At 29.6% G+C, this 22,952-nt stretch overlaps 2 protein-coding genes across 2 annotated transcripts in view; both read right to left on the bottom strand.

Annotated features, from left to right (window-relative positions):
- Positions 1-2,357: 2,357 nt before the first annotated feature.
- On the bottom strand, positions 2,358-11,031 carry LOC136978168 (probable glutamate receptor). The gene is made up of 7 exons (XM_067273819.1): positions 10,925-11,031; positions 10,188-10,278; positions 7,772-7,930; positions 5,115-5,256; positions 4,820-5,046; positions 4,498-4,751; positions 2,358-2,625 (listed from the first exon to the last, which is right to left on the bottom strand). Exons 1-7 carry the CDS (start codon positions 11,002-11,004, stop codon positions 2,376-2,378), a joined length of 1,203 nt encoding a protein of 400 aa, XP_067129920.1. The 5' UTR covers positions 11,005-11,031; the 3' UTR covers positions 2,358-2,375.
- A 4,580-nt stretch (positions 11,032-15,611) lies between these two features.
- LOC136978211 (cytochrome P450 3A11-like) overlaps positions 15,612-22,952 on the bottom strand; it is a 230,304-nt gene continuing 222,963 nt past the window's right edge. The window contains exons 9-14 of the mRNA XM_067273869.1: positions 21,545-21,611; positions 20,853-20,961; positions 19,815-19,903; positions 17,555-17,695; positions 17,320-17,479; positions 15,612-15,767 (exon numbers count right to left, since the gene is read on the bottom strand). Of these exons, the coding sequence (XP_067129970.1) occupies positions 15,690-15,767; positions 17,320-17,479; positions 17,555-17,695; positions 19,815-19,903; positions 20,853-20,961; positions 21,545-21,611 (644 nt within the window). The 3' untranslated portion in view covers positions 15,612-15,689. The remainder of the gene's footprint in view (positions 15,768-17,319; positions 17,480-17,554; positions 17,696-19,814; positions 19,904-20,852; positions 20,962-21,544; positions 21,612-22,952) is intronic.

The following is a 22,952-nucleotide window of genomic DNA, read 5'->3' as shown; positions in this document are numbered from 1 at the left end:
ACAACATGAGGAGCATTTTATGTCGTGTGGAAACGAAGAATGTCCCCAACCAATAAAGCTAAAATGTGATGAATTTTGTGGTTCAACTTCCACAGAGGGATATTTCTGCGAAGAAAACTTCTGCAAGGATGATAAAAACGAATGCAAAGAGGCACAACAACACGCGTGTTTTCAATCTGAAAAATTGGACGGTAGCCCAGCTTTTGAAAGGGACAGATGTGAACACAAAAAGGATGAATGTGAAGATTCCGAAAAAATGAATTGCCCAAAATAAAACGAGATAACACTAAAGTATTCACCAAAAAATTAATTTGGATTTTGAATTTATAGAACAAAAAATTTAAAAAGTAGAAGCAATCATTTCGGAATAAATTTAATTTACCAAAATTGAATAATGTTCGTAGAAATATGAAAAGTCTTAAATTAGACTCAGATGTTAAATTTTTTTTCAATTAAAATTTAATAAAAATGAATTTACACAGTAAGAATTTAATAAAATATAATAATTGCTCATATCGCTTGCAATTTATTACGATAAAATTTATATAATGTAAGGAATATGTTATTGTATTGTTTACAAAAATTATACCCAACTCAGTATATTTTTGACTAAACAAGATCATCGAGAGTGGATTAATCGGGATGCCAAAATTGCTTATGGATGAGTCATTAGGTTATCACAAATCTCTCTTACACATCTGTTTTGCAGGTTATTGGACAAAAGCAAAAATAAGGAAATGATACACTATGCTGAAATTTCCAATTTATTACCAGCTTGATATTCATTATTCGTTAGTTAATCTGGCGCCCTATAATCCGGAACTGTTCGATAATAATTTGGTTTATTAGTGTGAGGAGCCGGGGGCAAAGAGGAGTTCTCTTTAGACCGCTTAGTCCGCGACCAGTTGGCAAAACCCGCTCACGGGGGTCACTGGTGGCTGAATAGGAAGGCTAATTATCGAGTGGGGTGGTCGGTGAGTACGTTTATAGGGTGTCCATTATTCGATTAAATTAACGACAGGCAGCCAGGTTAACAAATATAATAAAAATTTAATATAACTATTTAAATCTAAGCGTACAAAGAACTACAGAATATACAACTAAGGATACAAACGACTAAACGACGGAGTAGGCGCTCGCGTGCGATTCTACCGATACGAATTCTACTTAGAACTATGTAGCTTGAGAGAGAGTTTACAATTCTTTAAGAATTTTACGTCTGGTGTGTACCAGATTCGTTGACCTCTCGTAGTGTCGGAAAGCTGTGTCGGTTGCTTCTGGGAGAGTGTCCGTTCTGGGATACGTTGAGTTGGAGCCCCTCTGGAGTATGAGACCTGGGTCTATATGCTCGGTATGGCGAGGCTGGTAGCTGTCCGCCTTGCAGAGCTGTGGTGAGGCTGGTGCCTTGGGCTGGAGATGTCCACTCCACAGGTATGGCCGACGAGGGGCTGACGAATAGAGCTCTCTATGTTCGAAATGCGGGTGCTTTGTCTTTATATTCGTTTTGGCCTGGAAAAATCCATCAGGTGATTGAGTGTTGTTGAAGGCGAAAGTTGATTTTGGCAGATGTTGGGTCATAGGTGAGCCATCGACGACATTTCTATGTCGTTATATGGAGCTGTCATGATTATATTAGGCTCGAAACTTGTACGATTCCTTCTATTTACTTGTTTCACGGTTGACTTCCTCCTCCTTTAACAATAGGTTGTTTAATTTAACACTCGATTGTTATACTTTTCGAACATTTGTTGGTAGTAAAGGTGTTAAGAATTTCCTTGAATTAGCGCCTACTATCCTCACACTAGAATTCCGCATATCGGAATTTGTTTGCACACTAAGTGCTCTAAAGATACTAGCAATAACGTGTTTATTAATGGCTTTTTTCTTCTTTCCTTTCAGTTTTTAAATATACTCTTCACTATTAGTTTGGACTGATTAAAGAGCATATGGAAACAAATTTGAAGTATACAGCATTAGCCCAGTGGTTTTCAAATTTTCTGTAGATATATGCGATTTGAATGTATGAGCATTATGTACTGTACTTTGGTACATAATGATCATACATTCAGATCGCATATAACTTGTATTTTTCGAAACTACAAATTCGATTGGTAATCCGAGATTTTCGATAATCCGACATCATTCCGATCCCGTGGGTACAGCACGAACAAACTTCTACTATAGTTATATGCATTGTTCTTTCCATGTTTTTTTTTGTTTGTTTTTTTGAAAATTTGCATGTTTCGTTAACAGGATACAGAACAACCCTTTTCTCATTCATCATAAATAATTGAGTCTAAAGTAAAAACGATATTTACAGTTATAAGAATTTTTCAGAATTACGCGATTTCCTTTAACTTTATGTTTAGTCGTAATTAATTAAGAAAGTTTCCATCACATCTTATATTAACGTTAGCGAGGCGTTCATGAAATAATTCCAAAGTAAAACATAAAATAGCAAATATATATCCAATCGTTAACAATATAAAAGCACCGATGAGATCTTCAATTACAATTTGATGTTCCAGTTCTTCTTGTGGATGATCTTTTCTTTTGATCAATATCCTTTCTGTTTCAATAGCCAAGAATCTATTTGTAATTCCAGCTTCAAAGCCTCTAAGAATTCTAAATTAAAAATTTGAAGATAGTGTTAGTAAAATATATGTTATTAAAGCTTTCTTAAGCTTAATTTATAATTTTATTTTTTCAGTGAGTCTGCACATAAGAAATCAATATTTTAATTTAAACACAAAAAGTTCAGTAACGCGTCGAGGCAGTACCCACAAGATTTCTACCTGTGTTGTTGATTTCTTCATTCCGCTTCAAAGTGCCATGCTTATCTTTGCCGAAGAAAAATTCCTAAGAAAAAAAATTAACTGTATCCAAATTGTCATAACTTTTTACTTGGCACAATTTTTTTACATGGATATTTTTGTTTGGATTTCAATTGTTTTTTGGTTAAAATTGAGCTTTCTAGACACAAGAAGACATTAAGAAAAAGAAGAAAATACAGCTTTTTTGGCGATTTTTGCACTTTTCGATTACCTATATTTCGGCAACTCTTTTATAGAAAAATCTGAAATTTTGCACTTTACCTAAGAAAACAATTATCTTTGGAACGAAATATTCAAATTACTTTAGATGTTTGGGGGCGGAGAAATCGATCCGCAAAAATCGGCAACTCTGATTCCTGTATATACGAGTATAACCGATCAGTGACCTTTCACTTGACACGAAGTCCACCTGCCGTGACTCTCGATATCCTATTTTACATATTAATTTCTTAAGTCTCAAATACTGCCCAGTTTTAAGAGAACTGCTGAAGGTACAAACATGGTTCAGGTATTAACCTGTAAATGATGCCGCCGAAGAGAGATTTGAGAAAGGTGCAAAGGTTCAGGCATAGCAGAGTGGCAAATGTATAATGTTAAGTCTACGGGAGGCAAGCGCGCTCGCATGTCATCTAGTGATATATCTTTTTTAACAGTTAAAAAAACCTACTGCATTTACTTTACTAATGATTTTTGTGTAGAACGTCAAATTTTAACTGAGCTCATTGATTGACTCTTAATTGAATAAAACCGTCGATTTTGACTGGTTCCTGCTAGTTATAAATTTTCTAATTTTAAATTTCATAATCATCTTATATATAAAATTCTCGTGTCACAATCTTAGTTACCGTACTCCTCCGAAACGGCTTTACCGATTTTTACCAAATTTTATATGCATATTCAGTAGGTCTGAGAATCGGCTACTATCTATTTTTCATACCCCTACACCATTTCCCCCTTTCAAAAATATATTTATATATGGATTAAGGCTTTTATGTCCAACAGATGGCGCTAACTTCCGACGACCTAAGTTTGCTTTTCTGTGAGAATGGACTGAAGCAGATCATTTTCTATCTATCTATATAAATAAAATATAACGTTCGTTTGTTCCTACCGATTCCTTTGAAATTTTGACACAACGTTGCATTCGAATACGCACGTGTTTTTATATAATATACATGTCGAAATTCCCCCCAGTGGGGGGAGATGGACGGGATTAAGGCTTACCGTGAAGAACTCGGCTTCTATTATACTATTTTACGTGCGGTTTTTTGCGTTTTTAATTGCTTTTTAATAGGTTACGTCAACAGAATATACACTAAAAAGGGATTTTTCGATATTCCCCAGCGGGAAAAGTGACGGGATTAAGGCTTACTGTGAAGAACTCGGCTTTTATTATACTATTTTAGATGCGTTTTTGATTGCGTTTTAATAGGGTACGTCAAGAGAATGTACACTGAGAAGGGATTTTTTGAAATTCCCCCCACGGGGGAAGTGTTATACATTTATAATAGATACATTTTGAGCCACAACAACGGGTGGCCGGGTCAGCTAGTTTTTTTATATATAAACTTTTGCGCAAACTCACATTGTTATTGAATATTATATTTAAAATAATCAAAACATTTAAATAAAAATTAAGTTATTTAAAAACAATAAAATTTACAATTTATGAAATTCCCTCTTCAACGGAAAATTTCTACTTAAAGATATACTTGAAGGAAATGAGAAAATTCCGCGAGACATATGGTAATTTTCTGGTCCTGATTTCATAGTAATAAAGTGTAATATGTAGTTAACGAGAACAAAAGCATATTTTTCATTTATGACTTTTTCAAGGGCTTGTTTCACGTTTACGCATCGATTTTCATTCTTATTCATTACATTTCCTAAAATTCTTAATAAGCCTTCTTGTGAATTCTGTAAAAATAAATTATAAATATAAAAATTCCTTCTTTATGAAAACAATTATATTATAACGAACTTACAGTGTATAAAGATTCAATTGCTGTGCCTTTCAACGAACCGCATTCATATTCTCCATTTTCAACTTTAATTGCTAATTCTTCAAATTTATCAGGTACATCAGTAAAAATGGGAAATGACAAATGAGAAATTAACATTCCACTGTAAGCAGATAATAAGGCAACGAAGCAAAGTCTGGAAAGCCCTATGATACATCTACACTTTGTTAAAGCATTTTCCATGCCTGAAGCTAAATTAGTAATTATAAAACATTAATTTTAATTTAAAAATTAGTTTTGTATGATATGCACAACATACCTTGTCCTATAAATATCGAAAACATCCACCAATAAATTTTCGAGAAGTATAAGTAATGATGAATTTCATTCTCTTCGGTATGGACTATCCCATATATTACCATATCAACTATCGTTAAACTTATGAATATCCATAACCATAACTAAAAATAAATATATTTTTAATTAATTATATCAAAATCAAATTTTTTTCCAAAATACATCTATTAATATATATGTACATTTACTGAAAATTTGAATATTTATCATTACAAAATTTTTAATAAAATATTTCAGTGCAAGTTTTACAATTATAGCTCCATATAGTTTTTTGTTAAGACGAAAATATTATTCAAAATGTTGCATCTAGAAGAAAATCGAATAAAGTATTAACTAACTAGCATAAATATATGGTATTGTCCGGAGAATTAAGATGCTGTAATGAAAAAGTTCTATCATTAAAGCGTTATATTCTTTACACTCGATCTAAATATAACTAATATAGCGGTACAATGTTTATAGTATAGACAGGAAATCTTATTGGATAGTTTCCAGAAAGAAAAGGTAGTAGTAACAGTGTTGGATTCATCCCTTACCTATATTATAATGACTGGAAGCTGAAATGATAAGACATCAGTCTACCACTCAAGAGCAGTATTCCTTCACTTATATTGCTGAAAAATGCTCAAATGTTCAGCCAAATTATTATAGGTACAACAATTTTAAGGCACAAAGTAAAACTTGAAGCCTTTTTCCGCGACGATACTTATTTTCCTAATTTATTATCACGGTGACACTTCATACAAAACTTCCCGTACTTGTAGTCTATGTAATGTGCACTTTATTCACATGTTGAGTCTTCTTGTCAAATCTGCTTTCAGTATTCTTATGCCACAACTTTTAAAAGTTTTCTTTATTTAGATATTTTTCGCAGAGCTTTGCTTTTCATTCTAGTTCCATCAGTCTTGTATGGTATGAAATAATGTTTTAAAACTTTTTATCCGGTATGAAAATATACGTTTTTTTTTTTCTTTCAAAAATTAACTTCTGATGCTAAAACGTAAAATACTCCAAGGATACTGTATTACAAGAATTATATAATTATTTCATTACTTATGACAGCAGTAATTACATTAAACTTGTAAATCCAAGTAAGAAAACGTCAAGTCCTCACGATAGATACAATAGTCACGCCTGAATGGTTCCTGTATGAGTTTCTCTTTTTGTATAAAGCTAATTCATCCCTTATTTGCCTTGCAAAAAGCGGTTGATTTATCTCTTGATGAAACATATTCTCTACTATTGGCGTGATATGAAAAATATATTTAATCAGTTTTGCTTAATTATTGTAAAAAGAAATTTATTGATTGATGATTTTTCTGAACTAATAAAATCGATGTTCAGTAATAGGAACTACAATCATTTATTCTGTAACCTGAAATGAGAAATGATTTAATTGTGACAGATACTTCACAGAGTTACGCGAAATGAAGTTCATCAGATAGGATAACATTGTAAAAATGTCTTGCTACTTAATTTATTCATTGTTTTTAGTCGAAAAAGTTGAAATTTCAGTAATAGGAATGCTTGTCGAAGGTGCTTATAAAGTGTCGGATTCCCTCAAGTCACATGTCCAGGAGGCCCGGGTCTCAGATGCCGCGAAATTAGTAATTTTATAAAGCAATTTTACCGTTTCAATTGTCTAATATACTTTTATATCATAAAATAAGAATAATCCAAAATTAAGTTGAGGATTCCTCAGACTTCTGTGCCTAGGAAGCCCCAGAGAGTCTTAATTTTCCACTTTGCTTATCATATCACAAGAGTTTTCAAAATTAAGATATTAAATGAAAGAAAATTATAAGAAATATTGTATTTAGAAGAAAAAAAACCAAATTATCTCTATAAAAATGTCATATTAATTACTAGAATTATGACTTATAAATGTTTTTTGCGTTAAATATTCTCAAAAGGTGACGATGGCGTAATAGCATATAATATTTCTGTAAAAAATTAAAAAAATGTATATAAAACTTTTCTAAATAGACGAAACAATTATTTAAGTATTATATCAAAATTGACGTTTTATGAATAAGCGCGTGCGTATATGATTGTGAGTTCCTTTTAAAGTAATGAAAGTAAAATATTGTTCATTTTTGTGGAAATATTTGTAACATTTTACTTTAATAGAAAAGCAAAACTTTTATTAACTTCTTCAAAAAGTTTTATTTATACCAATCACGATTTTGAACAAATATTAAGCAAACAAAAGAGATTTAAAGAATTTTAAAAATTCCGAATAGGTTTTTTTCATGAGTTTCATGTTGTCACGTCAGGTTCATCGCAGTATCACGCAAAAAATAATAAAACGTTCAAATATAATGATATTCTGTACATCAAAGCTTCTGTAAATGAATAATTTAGCAATTTTGCGGCAATTCAGTTATGTTCTATTGAAAGATATTGTTCTAACTTTATTCAAACTACCAAATAAAGCATTCAGTAACTATACTGACAGCTGAACGCTTTGAATAGGCCTATTCTTAGTATCAGTTCATTGTTTATGTTCGTGTATAAATATAATCAGCAAACAAATATTAGTAAAGTCCATTATTCTGTGGAAGCATACTTATATTTAAATATTTATTGAACACGAAGAATAATAAATGTATTCCTTACATATTTATCGAATGGCCTAATTATTGCAGTTGCTTTAGACAATTGGGTTGGAGCACGAACAATAAAATTTGAAGAATAATAAATGTAAGAAGCACTAAAATCGATGACTTTTAATCTGGAATTTGTAATAAATGCGTTTGGCAGTCCTATATCAGTTCTCTAGAAGGAAAATTTAAAAAAAAAATTAGATTAAATCTTGAATTAAATACAAAAATATAGATATACATATAAGAATACAAATTATATACAAATAAATAAAAATTATACAAATATATAGTGTGTGTATAATTTTAGGTATAATTTTAAATAAGGCATTTGGCCTTGATATGGAAGAGAACAAGGGCGTCGCCAGAGGGGGGGCAGAGAGGCAGTTGCCCCTCCCTATACATGCGAAAAAAATTATTTAAATGCCAAGTCATTTATTGCCCGATTTATAATTCCCGCGCGAAAAACCCAAGAAGATTATGTTTTAATTAAAATAATCTTCTTAAGCTTCTTAAAATTTATGAATCGTTTTTATTTTACCTACATACAATTCATATCCTCTATCAATTTATATCATCTTGCCCCCCCCCGGCCCATTGGCTGGTGACGCCCTTGGAAGAGAAGACTACAAAATTTAATGTTAATAAAAACAATTAAATGATTTAAAAATGACGTAAACTACAGTATCTTTCGTTAAGTGGACATAGTTTACTTTTATTTGTTTTATTGATTTATTCATTACATTTTTATGATTTTCTGAAAGAGACAGGACCCCAATTTATGTCTAGCCTAGACTCTATTTCATTTTTCTTACTTGTTAGCTGTTATAGAAAAACACACACACATATATACTGTTCCAACTCCATGTAAAATGTTCAGTTACCTGCTAATGCAGTACTTAACCTCTTTGTTATCATATCCCTTTTGGATTCGCTGACACGTTTAGACATAGGTCTAGCGCAGTGGTTTTCAATTGGGGTACCACAACGTGTCACAACATTTCAGAGGTGCTGAGCAACGTTATAATACTTCTTACACGTATTACTAAAAATATGAAAGGTGCATTTAACGCTATATTGATAAAGAAATAGAGAGGCGCAAGTTGCGGGTGCCATTATTAGAAAAAGGTTTAAAACACACTAATTTAGTATGTTTTTCAATCTGAACATTTGTGTTCGAATATTTCTGAGAAAAACTCACATTTTATAATTAAAATTTACTTCAAATCCGTATTCAAAAATGGATTAATGTTACCCTAGGTATATAAAATGGCGGCTCGTCTCCGATTCCAGCAATCAGAAGACAGGGAACAGCGGGGACGCAACCCAACCCAACGTTCTAACCCAACCTAACCTATTCTAATAAATTACCATAATTATTAGCAACCAAATTATTAGAATAGGTTAGGTTAGATTAGAACGTGCGTCCCACTGTTCCCTGTCTTCTGATTGCTGGAATCGGAAACGAGCCGCCATTTTATATACCTAGGGTAACATTAACCCAAACTGTTTCAAGTGATTTAATAAAATTAACGTCGTCACTTTGAAATGAAACAGCAACTGATTTGAAGGTAATAAATTTACTAAAATCCGAAACAACTTTATAAGTTTATCGTATTCTTTGAGGAATGAATTATTTTATATTTATTACTTACTATTATTTTAAAAAATCGTTTTTATTTTGATATAAAAGCATATATCGTTTTACAATATATGCTTTTAAAGTAATAAATATTCAATTATAATTAATTAAATAAATTAATTTTTAAAATAGCAATACTTAAAAATATTAATTATAAGTAACTTTATTTTATATTTTAAAATGATTTTACTAGTAAGAATTGTATCCGGAATTGTATAAAATTTAATGAAGCATATTTTTAAATTAATATTTTGTTTATAAATGTGATGATTTTTTAATAATAAAATGTTCAATTTAGGGAAAAAGTCTTTATTTCGATCATCATCATCTAAAAGTTACAAAAAAGATAAAGTAAAAACGGCATTAAACATTCACAAAATTACCTAAATTAAATTTTAAAAATACAGTAAAAACATTATGATGGCCTTGATTTAGAGAACGTTTTGACATCTAGCCACCTGTAAAATGTTTAAACTGTTCTCAAAATGATCCAGTTATAGATGATTTTATTATGAAGTTATTATTTTCAGTTATTAATTTCTGGAATCAACTAATACACTCACAACATAAGTTTAATCATTTAAAGGTGGTTAAGAATAAAAGAAAAGCTCTCATCATCTGAATGTTTTAATGATAATTCTAGTAATTATGTGCAATGTTCTGTTTAAGTTAGAAAATTGTTGTTTTTTTTAAGTTTTCAAATTATAACTATTTATTATAATCTATTGTATATCACGTATTTAAATATTTAATAGATAAATGAAATTATTATAAAAGAAATGATACTGACATTATTTGCTACCATTCCAATCATTCCAGTCCACTTTCCATTTTCATCCATTACTCCATATTGTAATTCTAATGGCATAACTGTTTCGTAACTGAAATTTATATATAATTTTATATAACCTTACTTCATAAATTAAATTTTTTTAAAATTAATACACACATATACAACGATAAAGTAATGGAACTTCTAAAATTAATTTTAAAACATTTCTTAAAATGAAGTTAATAGAGAAATGATATCAAAGTAAGTTTTTCTTATTTTTATATATTAAGCCGCATCGTTAAAAAAACCACTTATTAAAAGAAATTTATCATTTACATATCGTGTGTTTTGATGCGAAAAACTAAATTTTTAAACTTTCTCTGTAGCCTCTATTGTGATCCTTCGTCAATTATGGAATAAAATTCCTATATCAAGAAATAATTTCTAATATCTCGTAAACTATAGTAATTTATTATAATCAAATTTAAAGTAATGATTTTCAAATTTAAATAATATTTAAAATATAGACTAATTGATTTAAGTCATTGAAAGCTTATCTTATTTTTAATTTCTTAATTGGCTTGCAACCAGTGATCTTAAATTTTTAAAGATTTTTTAAAGCATTTAATATATTTGTATTCAAATACTAAATTTTATAGTTAATTTAGTTAAGTTATAGTAAATAATAAGTTATAGTAAATAATTTAGAAACTCCATTATTACATTGTTTACGGGAATATATATTTTAAAAATACCTGAAATGTAACTTTTCTGCTAATATATTTAGAAGAGAAATATCAGCTCCTCCAATTACTTTAGGTACTTCAATTTTCATATTCCATATGACAAAAGGATAACTCTGTTTTTTATAACAAAAATATTCATTATATTCATGAAAATTTTGATAATTTAAGTTTACTTTGTCTGTTAAGGACACATGTCTTTGTTTTTCTTTAAAATAAAATAAATAAGAATGAAACCTTTATCAGATGTAGATATTATAATGTTCAGAAAGAGAATCAAGATTATGTATATAGTTTCTGTAATTCAATTAAAGTAGAATCTTAAACTTAAAATTTTTAAAGATTTAGAGAAGAAGAGGCAAAATCTCATTTTCTTTTTCTTTTTATTCCTTTTTTTGGGAGGAGGAGGAGGAGATTAGAATAATTTCAATCCAAAAATTTGTATCATCGAAGCAGTTTTCAGTAAATAAAATTTCCATATTTATTGATTTTATTATAATAAGTAAATTACTTTGCTGTATAATTCTATTTATATGCCATTTTCACAATTAAGCAATACAAATTATAATTTAAAGTTAATTAAACGTAATCAAACAACATAATTGACAAGACTAGGTCTTGTTTATAAAATCGTACTGCCTGCTGTGTTACCAGCTTAAAGATATGAAAGAGTATATGTCAAGAGTTGCAATTTGGTAGAGTATTAGGTACCCAAATCATGCGCGCATAAAAAAAAAAAAAAAAAAAAACAGATTTGTAGGTTGTCAGGGGACCGAGAACCGAGTCAAAATAAAATACAAAATGCCGACACTCTCTACAAACAGGCAGTAGTGCGAGATTTGCTCATGCGTTGCTCGTTGGGAAGTTGGAATTACGAATATTGTGAAATCGAACTTTGACAAACGAATCTTTGAAAAAAACCCATTTACCTGTTACGTGTTATTCCCCACATATTTCTGGTCGCCACGTGCTTACCTTAACCGATTGACCGGAGATATCTCGTTTCATCATCGGAACGTTTTTGAAACTAGATGGCGGGTCGTTATAATTTTATATTAAAACTAACTTCCGAAATATAATTATTTTTTCTTTTTACATTTATTAATATATATATCTTTCGTTTGTACAAAATAAAAAAATAATTGTGAACGATACAATAGCCACCATTATTTTTTTCAAAAACAAGAAATTTTCTTATTGACAAAAATTCAACTTGGGGCGTCATGCAACGGAGAGAAATTTCAACATTGGATAGGTTAATTTCCCCGAAAATGCATCATGGATTTCGTCGTGGTCGCGGCTGTGGACGGCGAAGTTTGAATGATCGCGCTCAAAACCAGCGATACCAAAGATGATTGGAGAATGAGAACGAGACCCGCCGTGAGCGTCGAAGTGATTCCGCTTAGTAGTGAGTCTCCGAGACATAGTCTTGTCCCAAATACTTGTTTCACTTGTTTTAAGTATGTTGTTTGATTACATCTTATTAAATCGAATTATAAATACTTTCTATAAATGGAATTAATATTTTATAGAAACGTATAGATTTACTTGTGTTGCTAAATTTGAATAATTTATCAATACATCGCAGATATTTTAAGGTTGTATATGCATTATTGTATTCACACGGAATGATATTCATTATAAATTCATACGCTTACCTTGAAAAGAATTTTAAGAATCAATAAAAACTGAATTTACTAGCTTAATACTTTCCTTAATAAACGGAACTTAGCTATTTTCAGTAGCTAAATATATTTTGTCATAAATTCTAATATTTAATAAAATCATATTATTTTTATATTACATAAAATTTAATTAAACCATCATATATGTGCGGAAATACGCATAGATTATATTTAAATTGAACGCAGATGAATAATTTATATCAAAGTTGTTAAATCACAAATTCATTATAGGCCTATTAGATTTAAATTATTTACAATTTATAAAAATACATTTATTCAGATGTATGAAAAATTTAACTGTATAACAATAAAACAAAAGGCAATTACCGGTAAAGCCGCTACTTTAAAATGGTAACGTTTTGTTTCTGTTTCATTTCCTACAAGATTTAATAATATATAATTTACGAACGTTTATTTTCAAAAATAAATATTAATAAATGTTATTCAAAATTAACTTACCGTTTATTATTTTACAATTTGTTAAACAAATTTCACTTAAAACAAAGCCTAACACTATAAACAACCCTATCATCATCCTCACCAACAGACGGACAGCTTTAATGAATGATGCATACTTTGCCTTTTGTCAAGATGTTACTCTATAAAAGTGTATAAATCTATAAATTGTACGAGCATACATTTTTGAATCGTAATTTTATGAATTTTAAAAAATTTCAATGTAAGTTGCGTGCTTTAAAAAAATAATGTGTAGAATATTGTTATTGCTATCACGTTAACAGCCTATATTATAACTTCAACATCACTTCTAATTCATCAATTCCATAAATTTCAATTAAATTTATTTATATTAATTTTAAAAATTTAAATGTTTCGATCGTTTTTGTAGAAGTGTATTTATTTCTACAGAAACATTGTATTTAAACTGAAATGCTGTATTAATTTAATAATATGCTATGTTGAACAGGTGGTTATTCCGTTCTGGAAGACTAGGTTCCAATCCTCACTACCCAATAATTCTGTACCCTCTATAATGGGTCTAGATCGAATTCACGATGACCTGAAAAATCCTTATTAGAGCTTGCAGGAAGATAAGAGGTAAAAAAAAATGCAATTAATTTTTACGTTATACTATTTTATATATGACGATGTAGTCTTACGTGAAATTTTTGTTTTATGTACTTAATGAATATTTATACAAAAAGGAACATTTAGTTTTAAAATGGTTTTTTTCCAATCGAAATATTTGATACTCTCAAAAAACGACGGAAAACCTAATCTAATCCTTGTAAAGTTGGCATTCTGAGTGTGTTGGAAATCGCATAATTTATTAAAGGATAAATAAACTTTTTCAAGACTAGCAATTTTGTCTGAAAGAAAGGCGCAGAAATAATCCATAATCCAATAATCCAGAAGTAATCCATAATATAAACAAAATTGAAAATTAATATAAAACAACAACAACAACAACAACAACAAAAAACATAGCCATTAATGCACTTTTAGATAAGTTTACAAAATCGCTATAATATTCCAGTCTAATAGCCAGAGATTTAACTATTTTATCAATATGATTTTTAAAAGTGAGATTACTTTCAAAGATTTTTTCAAGATCGTTAAAAGACGTAACATAATTAATAAGAGTAGAGTCAACAAACAGTTTATTAAACATTTTTAAATTTAACTTTTTATTAAAATTGTCGAAAACAATAGTTAATTTTTCTTTTTAAATTCTTATTAGTTCACACTCTCCTATATATATATATATATATATATATATATATATATATATTATATATATCTTGTTCAAATTTTCAATCGTTAATAAAATACTTTTTATTCATCCACTCAAGTTCAAATACATTTTTTTAAACTTGTAGTGGATGACACTTGATGTTAATACAGTTTTTTCAAATATTAATTCATTAATTAAATTTAATTATTGGTTAATATTACTTGTGGTATCGAAGATGGCGACGGGGAATTTTTTCCCTAGATACTAGACGGCGACGGGAAAATTTTTTTTCCCTACGTTGGAGATGGCCGCGTTTCCGGTAATCTCGAATCAGGTCTCTCGAGTGATAATCTCGAATCAGATTATCGAGTGATAATCTGGAAGCAGATTAACAAGGAATAATCTCGAAGTAGAATACCGAGTGATCTAAACGTTAGGGGGCGTACCCGTACTATCTGTCGCATTATGCAAATTAATAAATTTCCCCGTCGCCGTCTAGTATCTAGAGAAAAAAATTTTCCTGTCGCCATCTTCGATACCACGGGTAACATTAACCTAATTATTAATACTTTAAATAGAGTTTCAGCAGTTTGTAATGAGAATTGAAATCAACGGGCAGTAGCTCAATCGGTAAAATGCAAGGATTTCAGTATTTTTCACGTGAAGGTGAAGAATGCGAGTTCAATTCTTGCGAAAATCGATAAATTTTTGAAAATTTTTGCTTTAAGTAGACGTTTTATCCAAATGATTTTCGAGAGTGAGTTGGCAGTTGTGGCTTAGTGGTTAGAATGAAGGATTTTTCTCAAAAAATAAAATTGAAGAAATTTTATGCTTTGGATTCAATTCCGATTTCTCTTTCTATTTTGTCACTTAATATTGTGATTCTGTCATATGTATATACATATTTATATTAATTGTGATTATTTAATAAAAAGTAACTAAAATAAAATTTTTCTTTGTTGACCTAAGTAGGAATTGACTTTAAAAAAAATTTTTTTTTATATTTCTTGTTTATACATGTTTTATAATAAAGAGTTGCTTTATAAATTGGTAATTTTCAATAACAATTCTGGTATAATTTCAGAAAATGACTTATTTATTTTGTTTTTGATACATAACTCATTTTATAAATCACAAATTTATATTCAGCTACATAAAAGTAAAATAAAAGTTGATATAATGTTGCATATTTCATGTACAGTACAGTACTTTTGTTATATGTCTTTCGATATATTGAAGATAAAAATAAAAATTTGAATTTTTATATGCTAGAGAGTTTTTAAAATAGAAGACAAAGTATAAATTTACATATTTATATTTTTCGATTGTTAAAGTAAATTATATTCTTTGAAATGTATTAAATTCAAAACTCTTCTATGATTGTTACTTTTATATCTGATCACACAGGAACAGCTCTTAAAATTAATTCATTCACGACCTTCAATGCAGTATGTTCATTACCTTCTATTAACTCCTCCTAAAAAGAAATAATTTACATATATTCACAGTTATTACATTGTCTAATGTACAGTATATAGGATTAAAAACAACATACATAATAACATAAATTTATGGTATAATTTTCAACGCAATATTATCAATTCTAATAATAATTACTAAATTCAATAACGCTTTCTTCTCAAATATTGATTGATAATGTAAAAAGATTAGTTTTTTTAATTAATTCATCTTTAGTTTGAAGCTTCTGAGTTTAAAGATTCTTTTACATGGATGAGCAAGACATATCAGGCCAATAGCCGGAGGCTTCACGTTTTTAGGAGCTTCTTCTTACTGCTGATTACTAATATAGAAAAATCTGCTTATTTTAATTACATCCAAATTCGTTTAAATTGATAATAATAACCGACTGATAACATTATGCAAAGTAAATATATAAGACTATGAGAAGAGGAAATTCCGATTTCACTGACTCTAATATTAAAAGCACATGTTGAAACGATGTAAAATGTATAACTTAAACACTTATAATTATTATTACTAATTCTTAAATAATTCATCCGGTATTGTTTGTAGGGCCATCTTTACGGCAATATAGAGCCCTGGACAAAGCAATGCATTGGCCCTTGCCTATACAACCGGCGGGTGAGCGGAAAATAAGTGTTATATTTTGGTCTTTGCATAAATTAGCGTGGTGTTCTCGGGCAACTGCCCAGTGTGCCTAAGCGTTAAGAGGACATTAATTGTTTATCTACTACCAACTTTAATAACAGCTAGCGAAAAGCAGCAATTTAAACTGTTGTTTTTTAAGTAAATAACGATTAATTTAATGTTTTTGATAAAAACCCATGACAAAAACTTAAAACGATTTCATGTTATCGGCCACTCTTGAGACTGCTGACACAAAATAAAAACTTAAAAATGCCTATTTTCCGAAAATAATAACAATAATAATCGAATTCTGATTAGAGTAAGCGAAGCCTGCTGTATTTTTGTTCGATATCTGTGTAATTTCTGTAAATAAATTGGATCTGAAGCTTCAAAGTGCTTAACACGGCACTATATGTATACAATATAATCTTATATATTTGAACTATCTTGATTAAAATTTCTTTGTCTTAGTTATCATATTGTAATAGCGAGGTTGAGGCCGAAGTTTTAAACGCGAAAACGTGTACAGCGCCGCTTTCCTGTAAGCCTAGAAGTTTGACAATGGCGTTTGGAAAGTCAGTGGAATTATGCTCGACATTCCAAACGCCATTGTCAAACTTCTAGGCTTACAGGAAAGCGGCGCTGAACGTCCGACGTACACGTTTTCGCGTTTAAAACTTCGGCCTCAACCTCGCTAATGTCTTAAGCAATGAACGTTTGAAATCATTTTATTGTTGCATATCGTAACTAATAGGCTAACTAGTGAACAGTTATGAACAGTTAGGCATTTAATTACATGTACTTCCAACCAAAAATTTACTTTTTTAAGTGTTTAAATAAATTTAAAATATTACATTAGGTGAGATAAAAACATTACTAAATTGGTAAATTAATCAATCTATTCTCTACTTATTACTTACAGTTTTTTCACACGCTTCGAATTTATATTTACTTAAAAGACGTGTAAATGTTTGTCTTAGGACAAGAAGAGCAAATCTCATTCCAACGCAGTTTCTAGGACCATATCCAAAACCATGAAAGGCTATAGGGTTTATCTCTCGTTTATTCTCTGGTGAAAACCTAAAAAATATTTAATAACATATTATAAAAGTAATGAATTAATTATAAAATGTATTATAATCACAATTTAGTTACCGATCAGGATTAAAACTTTCAGGATCCTTCCAATATTGAGGATCGTGATGCAGTTGATAGGCAGCCACTTGTAGGACCAAATTCTTTGGTAAAATTATTGAATTCCATTTAATTTCTCCTGTCACTTTTCGATTTATTAAACTGTACATAGAATCACAAATAAAAATTAATTAAATATATCATTTAAATTTTTTATTAATAAAAAACTGTTCATAAAACTAAAGATAAAGTCTAAAAATCCCACTTTGTGAAAATTCAGTAAAAAACAAGAATAGGGATGTTCCGATATCACAAAAGTATCGATACCGGCCATTATCAATATTGGGTATCGAAACTGCAAATCTTGGCGGCTGTAGATGATCAGTCTATCGCGTCTCCTTCCAGTTGTTTTTACTGTTGAGAAGATACAGCTATCCTTATTTTTGCGCGGTGGATACGTTCAAAAGAAAGCCTTGTAAAAAATATCTGGTAAAAATGCACATTATACATATCCCGTATGAAAATGCTTGATTGGATCTATAACTTCAATGGCACAAAAAATAAGCAATTTACAAAAGAAACACGAGCTTCTTTATTCTAACATCACTTACCATTAGCATTATTTATACGTAAATATAGTAAACGCAAGGTAGCATAGGAAATATAAAATCGACATACAGCATTCTCTGATGACAGTAAAAATAGTACTATATTATGCTTAAAAAAGAAAAACTTAACTATTGATTTCAACAATTTTAACGAAAAGTTAAATTTAAAAATATTCAAACATACTGTTTTTCCTCCGTGTAAAAGGTCACGTAAAAAGGTGTACTGTGCTCACTAAGCCTTCACCATATTGAAAATTGAGTGAGCCCCAGAGAAACATTTAATATTTTTTACTTACCCAAGGGAATTGAATTCTGAGTATCTAGATCAGAAGTCAGTGTGTCAGTCAGTACTTCAGTTTGTACTCGTATGATTTCCTACGTAGGTCTACACAGAAGAAGCCCCAGATCAACTGTCCTGTTAATGGGCTCTGTGGGTATTACTATACATGAAATAGGGGTGCATAAGAAGTCGTTGGTGAAAAGGTAAAACAGTGTCTTTTCATTGAAAGTTCTTAATTCTGTTCAAGTTTTACAAATATCAGTGTAAAAAACGTATATACATATTGTTATACAAATTATAGCTCATTTTAAACATCACTGAGGATCCAAGTTTATTAAAAAACAAAAGTAATGCATAATGGTTAAATGAATATTTATTGTATAGATCTCTGGAAATAAAAATTGACGTAATACATTTAGTTTTTGGTCATTAGTATTTTTGATATAAGTTTATCTTAACCGAAAAGAGTGTAAAATTTCATTTCAGTTTCTGATTCGACTGCAAAATCTGGTTTCGTTGCAGATCTTGCCTGTCTGTAAAAAGTGTAACGACACCAGATCCGATATCCAAAGTAAAGTATCGATATCGGACCAAAATTATCCAGTAAAAAAGTACACGGTAATGAAGGAAAGTATCAATACGGTATCGGTATCGGCAGTATCGGAACGTCCCTAGACAATAATAGGAAAATAATAAAGTACCATAGCTTGCATGTTAGAGTAATTTTAGATGTCTCCTGAATATAAAAGAAGGGAAATTGGTTTCAATAGAGGAAAAGGGCCAAAAAGAACTTAGTCCTTTCTGTGAAACTAAATACGAATTGTCTGAATTACTATCAAGCAAGCAAAGAGTTTAACATTCCATATTGTGCTCTTCGCAGAAGACTTAAATACAGTAGTTTAGCAAAGCAAGCTTTTGGCTTAAATTCAATGTTAATTACCCAAAAAATCATGTTTATCATATAATTAAGTCACAAAATAGAGACAAGTAAAGCCGATTGAATTTGATGAGCAATGTTCAAAGAATGGAAGCACGAAACATGGACAATGTAATATATAACGGACAAGTGTGATTTCGTTGCTACCATTCTGTTACATCGAATTTTTATATAACTTTGTTCACTTTTGTTAAAAAAATAACCTTGGCTATATATGCATTATATATATATTTCTTCTGGAAACCACAGTTAAGCGAGTTATATGCGTTGAAAAAACTTATAGGCATCTCACCCGGTTTTACCCTATAGAGGTAAAATAAAAAATGCTTTTGAACCAATCTTCTGCATTTACATCATTCGAACATTGCGAATATAGTTAATGAAAATTTCTGATTATTTATCTGCATTAAAACTCATTACAACAAATTTAAAACATTTTATAACATTGAAACTTACAGTCTGACTATGGTGGAATATCTCAGAGTTTCATAAATGACTTGATCGAGATAAGGAACTCCATTTAAGAATGAATCTCTTACTTCTTCCTATAATATTAATATTTTAAAACGAAATGTAAATATTACTGTAAGTTAAATAAAAATTTAAAATAATATTTTATAATTTTAATTATATGTAAGAATTAAAAAGACAATATTAATAAATAACATACAAACAATTGAAAATCATCAAATTATCGCAAAAATCTGTAAATGTTCTGGTGCTTTTCATAGTTATTATACCTCCAAGTATATTGTATTGTATATTGTATAGGCTAAGTACTGTATGTACTGCATAAGGTATAATTTTAGTAAATGTGAACGGATCTCTTTATATATTAGATTTATCAACCGAATTGTTAACATTGTACAACAATATACAGGCTTTCTTGAATATTTGATTTTTTGCACCCTGCAGGCACTGATGGCCTTTGTTCACTGCATGCCTGATGGCCTCGTGAGCTAGTGGAACCAACCGATTGTGAATAATGAAATAACTGACATATCCGACAGTCGAGAGTCAAATCACTTTTATAATTTTCTGAGCTGAACGAAACTGAAATTTGGATCCTCCAGGAAGAGAGACTGTTGACCAGATGCCTTGACATTCAGCTACAATGCAGATCTCAAGTATGTTTTTAGAACTAAAAGATCTTAACCAGCTCGACTAAAACTCGTTTACGAATATTCTCACTTTATCTTGAAGTACTGTACATGGTTTAGCTTATATATTTTAGTGTATTCAAGCTGAATTTACAACGATACATTTATCATTATACAGTGATTTTTTTATTCATATTAATATATATGATAAAAGAAAACCTTATTTTTTGAATGACCTAAGGTATAAAATTATAAATTCGATTATTTGTATTTATTTATTTTTTATTTTAGATAAATTTTTACTATTCCCGTCAATTAATGTAATAATATGATTTCAGAGAAGATAAATACGTACAGAATTGAGAAAAAAATTGCATTTAAACACGTTCCTCACCTCATTTTCATTTAAGGAATTCAGTTCTTTTCGAACTTTATCTTGGATTTCCGGATACTTTACCATCATATACAATGTAAAAGTTAATGTTGAGATTGTTGTATCATAACTGAAAAGGCAAATATTACATCTTAAATAAAATTAAATAATTTTTCCTTCTTCAATATTTAATAAATTGATAGAATAAGTAATTTTATCTTTTAAACACCGAATGATCGCCTTAAATAATCGGGCTATAAATATCGGACTTCACGACGTTTGATATATTTAGTTTTTAAAAATTAAACAATAAAATATTACATTAAAATTTACAACCATACGTTAATAGATTTTTCCATAGAAAAAGCACGAAATTTTCAACATTATCTGCTGAAGATTGTGGGCATAACCAGAGGTTAAAATCAGCTTTAACTGTCTTCGGCAAAATACTTTTTATGAAAATTTATTTCTTAACATTGACTAATTTATAAATTTTTTCCACAATTATTACTTAATTTTTAGTATCATTTTTGTGTTGAATATTTTAATTTCCAAAAAATTTCAATACATAAAATTTTCCGAGTACATTTAATCAAATTTAAAGTAAAGTTAAACTTCCTAACTAACTATAAGGAATAGAAAGTTTAACAATATACTTTCATGAATTCACCAAGGAAATTTTATACCTTTTATTAAGGAAAGATATAATTTACCTTCCAATGGCTAAATCAATCAAATTTGTAATAATTTCGTCCGTCGATAAAGTTCTTCTCTGTGTATCTAATTGAAAAAATGTCATTAAAATAATAATAATATTTAAAACATCCAGCAACGGCTTGCGTAACTTTTCCGGTTTTTTGTTCAGCGATGTGAAAACATCGCGATCCCAGAAACTTGGAGAGTTTCTGAACCGAAAAACCTCTAAAAACTGATACATACACATACATATTTTGTGTGTGTGTCTGTTGGCGTCTATTTCGTTTAATATTTCAGGATGGGAGTAAAGATTAAGAAACGAAATTTGGCATGGCATCTTGTATATAAGGGGCATTGATGCTATTAAATTTTGGTGGATAAAGGTCGACGGGGTGGGGAGAGAAAGGATCGTATCTCGAGAGGAGACGGACTTGATGAAGATTGTACTTGTTATTAGCATTAACAATTTTTATAAAGCTCATCATTAAACAAAATTAAACTTTATGCCATTTTATAATAATTAATAATACAAAAATTTTTATAACCAAAAATCATAACGGATGACCCTACACGCGGTTTTATTTATTATGATTAGGAATATAAAAATTACTTTTTAAATAAAACCTCATAACAGGCCGGGAACGTTACGCAACTTATTGCTAGATTTTATATATTTTTATTTTTTGGAGGAAATTTTAATTTTTCCGTACGACAAAGAATACATATTTCAACAAGAAAAGATTACATTTCTGGGCATAAGGTTCGATTTTCTAATTTCGTTAATAGGCATTCTTCCTACAAAAGAGAGATTCTCCTAAAACAGAATTATTTTCATAATGATGTTATAAACTTCTGTTTTTTGAAGACTAATATACTATATTCAGGATCATCTCGTCTAATATCTTATAGTTTATTGTTTTCCTTAAAGATATGATGTTTTGTCAGATAGAATAAACTGATAATCGCCAAGCAATCAGAATTTAAGGCAAATGAATGTTCATTTGTCTTAAATTCTGATTGTTTGGCGATTATACAAATATACAAATCAATAAACTTCGTAACGCGTAATTAATTATACAAAGGTCTCAATCTCGTTGTTCTTGAACTTACTATAGGAAATAAAGTTTATTTTACTAAAAATAATTGACCTCGTACTGAATAAAGGGAATATATCCAAGAAGTTTTTATTGCATTTACACAAACAAACAATATATGCAAAATACTAATGAATTAGCGTATTTATCAAAGACAGTGTCGTATAACCGCATATTAATATGTTTTTATGCAAACTAATATGTTTGATCTTCATCTGTGATAGCACACTTTAGAGAAAATTTCAAAATCTATTCCAAAATACTCAAGTTTCAGTAGTACAATTTTCATATTCTGCACTCCCATTTTTCAAAAAATGGGAGCACAGAATAT

Source organism: Centruroides vittatus, unplaced genomic scaffold, assembly GCF_030686945.1.
Source record: "Centruroides vittatus isolate TY-2023 unplaced genomic scaffold, ASM3068694v2 contig_5, whole genome shotgun sequence".
NCBI lineage: Eukaryota > Metazoa > Arthropoda > Arachnida > Scorpiones > Buthidae > Centruroides > Centruroides vittatus.
Note: the sequence above shows the minus strand (reverse complement) of the source record. Positions and strands in the feature narration are given on the sequence as shown.

What these genes read in the sequence shown, in the direction of transcription:
- LOC136978168 (XM_067273819.1), bottom strand. Translation starts at nt 11,004, where the DNA reads ATGAAAATTGAAGTACCTAAAGTAATTGGAGGAGCTGATATTTCTCTT. An exon ending in GCAGAAAAGTTACATTTCAG is followed by an intron (nt 10,279 to 10,924) that starts GTATTTTTAAAA and finishes TATAAATTTCAG; the next exon opens with TTACGAAACAGTTATGCCAT. An exon ending in AAGAGGGAATTTCATAAATT is followed by an intron (nt 2,626 to 4,497) that starts GTAAATTTTATT and finishes TTTTTAATTTAG; the next exon opens with AATTCTTAGAGGCTTTGAAG.